At 38.1% G+C, this 11,529-nt stretch overlaps 1 protein-coding gene across 1 annotated transcript; it reads right to left on the bottom strand.

Annotated features, from left to right (window-relative positions):
* Positions 1-1,133: 1,133 nt before the first annotated feature.
* LOC103712761 (Galactose oxidase/kelch repeat superfamily protein) lies at positions 1,134-10,582 on the bottom strand. Its single transcript, XM_008799382.5, has 2 exons — positions 10,449-10,582; positions 1,134-2,269 (listed from the first exon to the last, which is right to left on the bottom strand). Exons 1-2 carry the CDS (start codon positions 10,473-10,475, stop codon positions 1,325-1,327), a joined length of 972 nt encoding a protein of 323 aa, XP_008797604.4. The 5' UTR covers positions 10,476-10,582; the 3' UTR covers positions 1,134-1,324.
* Between the last annotated feature and the right edge of the window lie 947 nt (positions 10,583-11,529).

The raw sequence follows: 11,529 nt of genomic DNA, 5'->3' as shown, positions 1-11,529 counted from the left end.
ATATGAATAAACATTTTTGTGGAATAGAAGGTCATATTTTTCTTTTTTTTTTCCTCCCTCTAAGAATACTAATGGGAGCTCCTCTCAAGGTCCTAAGGAGGAAACAGCAACAAGATTAGTTGGGACAAGTTTGGTTTTTCTCTGGGAATTTATATTTGTCATGGGCCTGGCAGAGTTTGGTTTGCAAGTTCATGGTCCACCATAGGCCTCATTGGGTGCATTAGAGTACCAGTGCTTTCTTGCCAAGTTTATCAATTCAAGTTACAGAACTCCCTTTTTTTGGAGGAATTTAAACTAATAAGCTTGCTAAATTTATGTATGCATCATATTTTTTCTGCTCCAGTGCACAAGCTTACATGCACCCTCTTTTTTTTTCTTTTTTTTTCTTTTTATGCTTTGACGGGTCTTTATACAATGCGGATATGAGTACACCCAATAAAATCAAAAAATACAAGGTCACTGGGTGCCTATGACTGCTCCCCCTCTCCTGACCACAGGATGTATCCTGACTAGTTAGTCGTCCCATTGGCTTATCTGAATACATGCTTGGCCTCGAAGGTCACTCCATCTCTCATCATCATCCCTATGTCTCGGATCAGGAGGTTCACTCACCAAAAGCAAAAGCAAGATACTTGCAAGATGATATCTATTAAAACATATGGGCTTCAAATCCACATGTTATGAAAGAGGGGGTGCTACCCAACAAATGTTATGAACATATGGGCTTGGGGAGAATTCTAGAAATCCTCTAGTCTCCAAAACCCTAGCAAAAAATATAGAAACTGAATGGCTGCCAAATTCAGTTCTCAGTTAATTCTAATGGCCATTTTGGTCAGCAAAATTCAGAAGCCAAGTTGCCCAGAGGCACTATGAAGTGTTAATCATCAGCTTCTCAGGGCCAAGATGACTTCCTCAAATCCTTTTGGAAAATTGGGAAGTAAAATGCCAAATGCCTTTATTGTGGATGATATTATAAAACCAATTACCAGGGGTCCAATGGCTTACACTAGAGAATACCACTTGTTATGGATGTCTGCCATCAAAATCATGGGACAACAATCTCAGTTGGATAAGAGACAGAACAAGCTATGCAAAAGGAAAGAGAGTAAAATGAGAAAAGAGTGAAAAGCTCCTAACCTAGAATGGAGAAATCATAATCTTATTACAAGCCTCAAAATGGTTCCACATATCAACACAAATTAAGCGCACAACACACAATCCACAACCATAAAACTACAGCATTCCGTCTGCTTACACACCTATCATACGAACTCTGCAAACAAGACCGACTCCTCAAAACCATACCTCCATTCTACTTCAACCCTTACAAACTAGGAGTGAGGAAGAAAATGTCATCAAGCCGGTCATTTGTAGGTGAATTTCCTCCATAAACAAACAACCCCTCCTTGCCTTCCATCTTTCCAGAGGAGAATGCACACCAGCCACGAGGCCCTGGATGCTCGCCGGCATCAGAGAAGTCCTTCAGCTTCTGCCAAGCATTTGTCTCTGTGTCCAGCGCAAAGAGCTCGGCGGAGAACTTCCCGGCACCAAGGTGGCCCTGATCACTTGGGTCGATTTCGCCACCATATATGATCACATACTTCCCAATTCCTGCAGTAGAAAACACACTCCGAGGGCTTGGCTTGTCCCCAGTAGTGTCAACTAGCGTCCACTTCTGACTGATAGGATCAAAGCAGTGCATATCATCAAGCTCCACGCCGGAGAATCCATACACAACCCATATCTTCCCTCCGGTGGCAGCTAGCCCAGGGCCACCTCGAGGGTGACAGCTCTCGCCGGGTGATGGGAACTGGATCCACCGGCGATCAATGATGTCGTATGCCCAGAGGTCATTTAGCCGGCCAGCATTCCCACACCCACCAAAGATGTACAGCCTCCGCTCATCGGCTGCCATGGAGTGGTAGCTCCGGTGGGGCGGTCCGGCTTCGTCGGACGAGAGTAGCGTCCACACATCAGTGCAGGTGTCGAAGGAGTAAAGCTCGTTGAGCTCCTTGTGTTCCAAGTCTCGGCCGCCAAAGATGTAGATGGTGGTGCCGATGGCAGCCATTGTGATACCCACTCGCGGCGGGGGGATGTCACCTACGGCATCTGCGACAGACCAAGTGTGGTCCTCGAGATCGAAGACATGGAGCTTGTTGTCCACAGGCACACGGGGAGTAAACTCGCCCCCGAAGGCATAAGCCTTATGGCCTACAACCGTGATGGCATGGGAGCTTCTTGCGCCAGGTCCAGTTCCTTTCTGTGCTAGCTGAAAGTATGTATATATATATATATGAAAATTTCAGCAGATATTATCATTCACCATTGGCAAAAGCCATTAATTTCTACAATCATTAGCTTTTCGGCAAAAGATATACTTTGGAGCTTCTTTTTCTTTCTTCTTTTCATTCTTTTTTATTTTGTTAAAACTTCCAAGGATATATAACTTAAGCAAATTTGTTAATGCCTCTTGCAAATTTAGGTATTCTATCTTGGTGAGTTAGGAGATGAAGGATCTATGTGATTCTGAAGATCCTACAATTTACACTTACTACGTGTCGCTTCATGAAATTTTTGTTAATTGACAATTTTGCGAGCTTGATGTGCTATTTGAGTAACACAAGTATCGAGTCATAATTAGTCACCTTGGTTAAGAAAATCCTGAAGTTGATTGAGTTTAAACTTTGTAAAGGCTATTGTACCAAAAAGAAAAACTTTGTAAAGGCTAAGATGTTCTTGTATACTTAGTTTCATGAACATCAAACTACTATTACTCCTTTCCTTTCCTTTTATCCTTGTACTAATGAATCTCTCTAAGAAAGGAGTGCTTATTATTATTATTAAAGTCATAAGATGAATCCATGACTCCCTCCTCATGGCAGTTCTTTTCTTTTTGAAATTCTCCTATATATTTTTGTTTAAAAAAAAGGGCTGAGGGTCTACTAAATAACCCACTCACCACCCCCTTTAAAAAAAGGAAAAAAAACTCAAAACTCTCACTAGAATTTTTAGCTGAATAACCTAGATTTTATTCTCTTTTTCTACATGGTGACAGTTCATGCTGTCACCAAGATACCCTGTTGGCATGATTATTCCCAATTTAACCTCTCTTTTATCTTGCCATTTCTTTTGAATTCTACTCTTCTCTCGCAGACGTCGAAACCCAAACATCAAAATATTGAACTTACCCTGCTATATATACCTCGTCCTAACCTCATTGTTGTTCATCTTCATTTTCTTCCCTTGACAGTTTATTGCAAGATAAAAAGATTTAGAAGTTAATTTCAGCAAAGCTTAGCCCTCTGTGTAAAACCCAATCAAACATTTAGGCATTTTGAAAGGATACAAGTCCTAAATCGAGCCTAACAACAGTACCAATTAATTTTTTCTTAAGCTTCAAACGTTCACAACCCAGCTCAGATCTCAAGTTTAACTGGATTCCAGAGAGACCAAATTTTTAGACTTCAAAATCAAGGACCCCATCAATTTAAAGGTAACAATCAACACGTATTCCTGAATCACTATATATGATAGCATTCGTAACAAGCCATTCATCATCTAATGATTGCATTCGACAATATAGGTCAGATATTTAACAATATAATTTCTACAAGCAGTTCATTAGCCAATAAGTTCATTCACATCATTATATAACACTTAAACAAGAACTTTTTTTACCACTGTTTTACAAAATCTATGATGGTTACATCAATAACAAGAAATCCATGAGCTACTAAGTGCAATCTACAAGTTTACGACATCGAAGAGCACATGATCTAGAAATTTGAAAATGTAAAGCTAACAATACGATCTAAAGCCAAGGATAGCAATGTCATCCATTAGGGTAATGAGTGTGGGTTCAAATATAAGAGGGCAATTCTAAGTAGCAATACAGAGCTCCTCAGCAAGCAGTAAGATATAACATCTGTTGGAATATTTTAAAATTCCAATTCTGCCCTTCTTTGCTTTTTGCCTTTTTGTTTAGTGTACTTCCTTTAGTCCCACATTGGAAAGAGATAAAACTTAAAAGGTCTTTATGTAGTATTCAGCCTTTCTAACTTGGTGAAGCAAAGAAAGAAAGTAGCCCACGCGCGCATGAGCCCAATGGAGGTCCAAGCCAAAATTGGCGAATCCGATCCGGAAACGTTTAACCGGGCGCGTTGCGATTATCACGCGCAGGGGGGACCCCCCCCGCGGGTGTGGGCTTGAGCCAGGTTTCTTTTTGCCGTTTTATTTTTTGAATTGTTTTGAATAAAACGTCGCGTGCGTCTTTAAAACAGCTCTTTGGTTATCTCTTGATAAAACGTCGCGTCTTTAAAAACACCTCTTTCATAAAACGATGTGTCTTTTAAATACGCCTCTTCATTTCTTTTTAAACCCTATCAGATCCGATAGAGTCATCTAATCTAACCTATCCTCTCTCTGTTTCCGAAAGCCTCTCTGTTTCTTGTTCCCGAGAAGAGTCTCCCTGTTTTCTTCTCTGTTGTCATTCCAAGAGCGCGGTTCTGGGCTGTTCGACCGTCACTTCATCTGCGAGTGTACGCTTGGAGTGATCCAGTTGTTGTATCCTGGAGGATAGGCCGCCATTACCTGCTACACCGAGATTCAATCTCCGAGGGGCGCGATCTATTCTTAAGGACAGTGAAATCACGCCTCAACTGATAAGTTCTTCCTTCTTTCATCTATTATTTTTCTTACAATCTTAAGAATAGATCGGCATGGATTCTGCTATGATTACTGCTAGATCAATTCCTGATACTTCTAAAATTGAGAGTTTCAATGGTATGTATTTTAAGAGATGGCAAGAACGTGTTTATTCTGCATTGGATATGCTTAATTTTGCTCAGTATTTAAATCAGTCAAAACCGATAGAAGGGTCTGAAGATTTTGACACTAAATTCAAAGAGTGGGAACATGGAAATAAAATCTGTAGACACACAATTCTGAGTACACTGTCCAATGAACTTTTTGATGTCTACTGTTCATACAAAGAAGCTGCAGAAATTTGGGAAAATCTGAATAAAAAATATGTGTTAGAAGATGCTGGAGTACAGAAATATGCTATAGGAAATTTTCTGCACTTTCAAATGTCCGAGGATAGGGATGTGTCATCCCAAATACATGATTTTCATAGATTAGTCACTGATCTTAAAAATGAAGATATAATGCTTCAAGAAGTTTTCCTAGCCGGCTGTTTGATTGAAAAATTACCTGAGTCTTGGAAACATTATAAAAATAGCATGAAGCACAAAAGGAAACATATGAGTCTTGAAGATGTTATTGTTCATATTAGAATAGAAGAACAAAATCGAGTCAGAGACCGAGAACAATTGGCCAAGGAAATGACTTCAAAAGCCAATGTTATAGTCAGCAAACCAGGTGGGTCTCGTTCAAAGTCCAAGAAGCCTTATCTCAAAAATGATAAGAAACCTAAGTTCCAAGGTCCAGGTTTTAAAAGAAAAGGAACTTGTTTTGTTTGTGGAAAACCTGGACATTATGCTAATCAATGCAGGTTTAGAAAAAGGAATGATATATCTGCTAAACCAAATGCTAACTTGGTGGAGACAGATATTATTGCAGCAGTTGTGTTTGAAACCAACATGGTTATAGGAGCAAAGGACTGGGTGGTAGACTCTGGGGCTACCAGACATATTTGTGGAAATAGAAGTGCGTTTACTTCCTACACTCCATTGAATGAAGGCGAGGAACAAGTGTTCATGGGTGATTCGAGACCCTCGCCAGTGGTTGGCAAAGGAAAAGTACTCCTCAAGCTAACATCAGGAAAAGTCCTTTCCCTGAATGATGTGCTGCATGTTCCTAATATCCGTTGGAACTTAGTATCTGTTTCTTTATTAGGAAAGGCTGGAGTTAAAGTGTATTTTGAGTCTGATAAAATTGTAATGACTAAGAACAATGTTTTCATTGGGAAGGGTTATTGTAACCAGGGTTTATTTGTCTTGAATGTAACCGAAACTATGAATGAAAATGCATCATCTTTTGCTTATTTGATTGATTCTGTTGATGTATGGCATGGTAGATTAGGACATGTTAATTTTTCTTATATCAAGAAAATGAAAGACCTAGGCTTGTTAAATAATATTACCTTTGGAAATGTGAATGATAAATGTGAAGTATGTGTAGAATCTAAATCTACTAAAAAGAGTCATAAGTCAATAGAAAGAGAAACTGAATTACTTGGATTAATACATTCTGATTTAGGAGATTTGAAAAACACTCCAACTAGAGGAGGAAAAAGATTTTACATAACTTTTATTGATGATTATTCTAGATACACTAAGGTATATCTACTTAGGACTAAAGATGAAACTTTTGAAAAATTTCAGCAATATGTTACTGAAGTAGAAAATAAATTTAATAAGAAAATTAAAAGAATAAGGACTGATAGAGGAGGAGAATATGAGTATAATCTCTTCAATAAATTTTGTGAAGATAAAGGTATAATCCATGAGATTACCCCACCATATTCTCCTGAATCTAATGGAGTTGCTGAACGTAAAAATAGAACTCTAAAAGAAATGATGAATGCTATGTTAATAAGCTCAGGAGTACCTCTTTATTTGTGGGGGGAAGCTATTCTTTCTGCTTGTCACATTCAAAATAGAATACCTTATAAAAAATCTGGTAAGACACCCTATGAGTTTTGGGAAGGTCATGTACCTAACCTTACATATCTTAAAGTGTGGGGGTGTTTGGCCAAAGTTCTATTACCTGAACCAAAGAAAAGAAAGTTGGGACCTAAAACCTTTGATTGCTTATTTATTGGTTATGCATTAAATAGTGCTGCTTATAGATTCTTGGTATTAAAATGTGAATCTAATATTATGGAACCCAACACTATAGTAGAATCTAAAAATGCTGATTTCTTTGAACATATCTTTCCTATGAAACTAGGTAAAGAAAAAATTGACTCTCAGTCTCATAATAAACAAGAAAAGGAGGCACATGAAAATTATGAAATTGATTTAAGAAGAAGTAAAAGAACTAGAAAAGAGAAAAATTTTGGAAATGATTTTTACACCTTTCTTGTTGATAATGAACCTCAAACTTATAAAGAAGCAATAACTTCAGCTGATGCACCTTTTTGGAAGGAGGCTATTAATAATGAAATAGAGTCTATTATGTCTAATCATACATGGACCTTAGTTGATTTGCCTCCAGGTGCTAAATCAATTGGTTGTAAGTGGATTTTTAAAAGAAAGTTAAAGCCAGATAATTCAATTGATAAGTTTAAAGCAAGATTAGTAGCAAAAGGATACTCACAAAGAAAAGATATTGATTATTTTGACACCTTTGCACCAGTTTCTAGAATTTCATCTATTAGAGTACTCATTGCATTAGCATCCATTCATAATTTAGTAATTCACCAAATGGATGTAAAAACTGCATTCTTGAATGGAGAATTAGATGAAGAAATTTACATGGAACAACCTGAAGGTTGTGTTGTTCCTGGTAATGAGCACAAAGTTTGTAAATTAGTAAAATCCTTATATGGATTAAAACAAGCACCTAAACAATGGCATGAAAAATTTGATAAAGTATTGGTATCTAATGGCTTTCTAATTAATGAGGCTGATAAGTGTGTTTATAGTAAGGTTGTTAATAATGTTGTTGTGATCATATGTTTGTATGTTGATGATATGCTTATAATGGGAACTGATTTGAATATAGTTATAGATACTAAGAAATTTTTAGCTTCAAATTTTGATATGAAAGATATGGGTGAAGCTGATGTAATTCTTGGGATTAAAATAACAAGAAGTTCTAATGGACTTATGCTATCACAAGAACACTATATTGAGAAAATTTTAAGAAAATTTGAGCATTATGATAGTAAACCCGTATCTACTCCATATGATGCTAGTATACATTTAAGGAAAAATAAAGATAATGGTATTTTACAAATAGAATATGCTCGCATCATTGGTAGTTTAATGTTTTTAGTTAACTGCACTCGTCCTGATATTGCTTATGCAGTAGGAAGATTAAGTAGGTATACTCATAATCCTAGTAAGGACCATTGGAGTGCTGTTCATAGAGTACTAAGGTACTTGAAAGGAACCATTAATTATGGTTTGTTATATCGTGGATTTCCAGCTGTACTAGAAGGGTATAGTGATGCAAATTGGATCTCTGATTCAGATGAGATGAAATCCACGAGTGGATATATCTTTACTCTTGGTGGGGGTGCAGTATCTTGGAAATCATCCAAGCAAACATGCATCGCTCGGTCTACAATGGAGTCCGAGTTTATTGCCTTAGAAAAGGCAGGTTCTGAAGCTGAATGGCTTAGAAATCTTGTGGGAGATATTCCATTATGGAATAAACCAACACCTTCTGTGTCTATTCTTTGTGATAACCAAGCTGCTATATATCGAGCTAAGAATAAAGTTTATAATGGGAAGAATAGACACATAAGGTTGAGACATAATATTGTAAGGCAGCTGCTTGATGATGGGATTATATCTCTTGAGTTTGTAAAGTCAGAGTTGAATTTGGCCGATCCTTTGACAAAACCACTAGGTAGAAAACTAGTGAGTGAAACATCGAGGGGGATGGGACTAATGCCTATATCAAAGTCAATAACGACAGAAACCCAACATGTGTGATTGGAGATCCCATGAAGCATGTTCATATGGGTAATAACAAGTCGCTAGTTGATTGTGAGTACACTATCATATTTAATTTTGAAAATCCATCCCTATGGTGTAGATAGTGCAAACTGCAGTAGATAAGGATGAGGTAAAGCTCTTAATGGATACCATAGTCCTTTAGGATGGTGTGTCTACCTGCAGTACACACTTGATGGATCCACCTATATGGGTGTGGGAGTGGGGCCGCTTCCTATGAGAATTAGGCAGTTCTCTAAAGCACTCATGAATATCCAGGTAAGGTGCATGGCCTATTTGCACCAACCCGTTTAGAACAAGCCCAGAACTTTAGAGGTCAATGTGGTCTATGGGTCACTGATTTACATGAAGGACTTTTGGTTCATAGAAATTTTTATTTCACCAAAGTTCTGTAAGTCATACTTACTAGTCCTAAAACATGGTTCATAGTCTCAAAGACACCATTTTTGATGCATTAAACTCTCGCGCTCGTTAACTTATTATTGAATTTTAAAATCTGTGGGGGATTGTTGGAATATTTTAAAATTCCAATTCTGCCCTTCTTTGCTTTTTGCCTTTTTGTTTAGTGTACTTCCTTTAGTCCCACATTGGAAAGAGATAAAACTTAAAAGGTCTTTATGTAGTATTCAGCCTTTCTAACTTGGTGAAGCAAAGAAAGAAAGTAGCCCACGCGCGCATGAGCCCAATGGAGGTCCAAGCCAAAATTGGCGAATCCGATCCGGAAACGTTTAACCGGGCGCGTTGCGATTATCACGCGCAGGGGGGACCCCCCCCCCCCCCCCCGCGGGTGTGGGCTTGAGCCAGGTTTCTTTTTGCCGTTTTATTTTTTGAATTGTTTTGAATAAAACGTCGCGTGCGTCTTTAAAACAGCTCTTTGGTTATCTCTTGATAAAACGTCGCGTCTTTAAATACGCCTCTTCATTTCTTTTTAAACCCTATCAGATCCGATAGAGTCATCTAATCTAACCTATCCTCTCTCTGTTTCCGAAAGCCTCTCTGTTTCTTGTTCCCGAGAAGAGTCTCCCTGTTTTCTTCTCTGTTGTCATTCCAAGAGCGCGGTTCTGGGCTGTTCGACCGTCACTTCATCTGCGAGTGTACGCTTGGAGTGATCCAGTTGTTGTATCCTGGAGGATAGGCCGCCATTACCTGCTACACCGAGATTCAATCTCCGAGGGGCGCGATCTATTCTTAAGGACAGTGAAATCACGCCTCAACTGATAAGTTCTTCCTTCTTTCATCTATTATTTTTCTTACAACATCAATTACAGCAATGCTTTGATTCCAAATATATAAGTGTTTAACAAACAGATAGTATAACTTGTATCTATAGCATGCAACTCAGAAGTCAAATAACTACAGCAAGAATTGAAGGGTGATCAAGTAACTACATCTAGAACCTTAGTATTTCGTGCTTCATTTCATAAGCCCGTTTGACCTCATTCTCTAAATTCGCTTTCTCAATCTCTTTCACGATTATTTGGCTATAACTTCTCTAGAGTACAAAACAGAGGAAAAAGGGTCGAAAATGAAGAAAAGACAAAAGACAAGAAGGAATTCCCACAAACTTTTTCATAACTTCGTCATCAATAACTTCTTGTCAAAATAATTCAACGTAATTGTATAATTCTCAGCAAATTTTTACAAATTTCAAAGCTGACGAGATTTTGGAAAGCCAGAGGGTGGAAAACACAGGGTGGGTCAGTAAAAATTCAGCAAATAGCAGGGACGTCCGTTAAATTTCTCGAGCATGGAGGGTTAGAGTCAGAGAGTCAGAGAAAGAGAGAGGGGGGGAAGACAGACCTTGACCCATCTGCCATCGATCGCCATTAAGACTGCGGTTTCAACTTCCTCTCCCTCTCCCTCTCCCTCTCCCTCTCTAGCTACGCTTTAAAGATGAGTACCAGAAAAATAGCCCTAAATTGGAGCATAGTTACAATAGTGCCACTATTTGCTTGGAGCACTTAGCTTTGGAGCTTAGGCAAGAACGTAAATTGGGGGAAGAAGGACGGGGTAAGTCGTCCTTCGTGGGTGGAATTATGCCGGCATGAGTTCGTGGGCTCCTGATTGTCGTATTCGGGGCAGGGCATTTCCGGGGGCGCCCAAAAGTTACGCACGTAGGACTCCATTTCTACGATTATATAACGGCAACTATTAATACTTACACTTGTCGAGCACATGAAGATTAGGTGATCTTGGTGATTGATTATTAGATATTTCGTATCTTAGTGGAGTAGTTGCAAAATCTTGTGTCATCACCATCTCGAGATAAGAGGTTTGTGTTATTTGTTAATCACAATACGTTGAGCATGGCCCACATTCCATCATGGCATGGTGCAGGGATCCTACTTTAATCCTTTTAGTTACGCTTTCAAATCCAGTAAGAAAATTCCATTTTGACTCGCAGCCAAATGCCTAATGACAACCCTACAACACACGAAAAGAAAAAAAAAAGAGGATATAAGGAATGTCTAGGAGATAAATAGATCACTCAAAGAGAGAGATCTCTTAATATTTACGCTGATAGTAAATAATTAATATTGTCTTTTTTTTTGAGTTGTAGAAAAAAATGATTCTTAATATTAATAAAATACCTTACCAAGCTATGGTTTTCTCCACTGAAAAGTACAATTTGAAATGTAGCTTTTATTTTCTTGGTATTTCTATAATATTTCTTCGCCAGATGTCAAGAGATAAATAGGTTGCTTGAAGAGATATCATGCTCCATATCCCGTCATTAAATAATTAATACTATCTACTTTTTAAATTGTAGAAAAATGATTTGTAATTTTACTGGATATCTTATCAATATTATGGTTCTTTTCACTGAAAAAAATGTACAATTTCCAGTACAGCTTCCATTTTGATAGTGTTCCTATAGTAG

This window comes from Phoenix dactylifera, chromosome 2, assembly GCF_051530095.1.
Source record: "Phoenix dactylifera cultivar Ajwa chromosome 2, Ajwa_hap1_PhDact_Kaust_v1.1, whole genome shotgun sequence".
NCBI lineage: Eukaryota > Viridiplantae > Streptophyta > Magnoliopsida > Arecales > Arecaceae > Phoenix > Phoenix dactylifera.
Note: the sequence above shows the minus strand (reverse complement) of the source record. Positions and strands in the feature narration are given on the sequence as shown.

Coding starts and splice junctions, on each gene's coding strand:
- LOC103712761 (XM_008799382.5), bottom strand. CDS start 10,475: ATGGCGATCGATGGCAGATGGGTCAAG. Junction 2,270..10,448: donor TCGATGGCAGATGGGTCAAG/GTCTGTCTTCCC, acceptor ACATACTTTCAG/CTAGCACAGAAAGGAACTGG.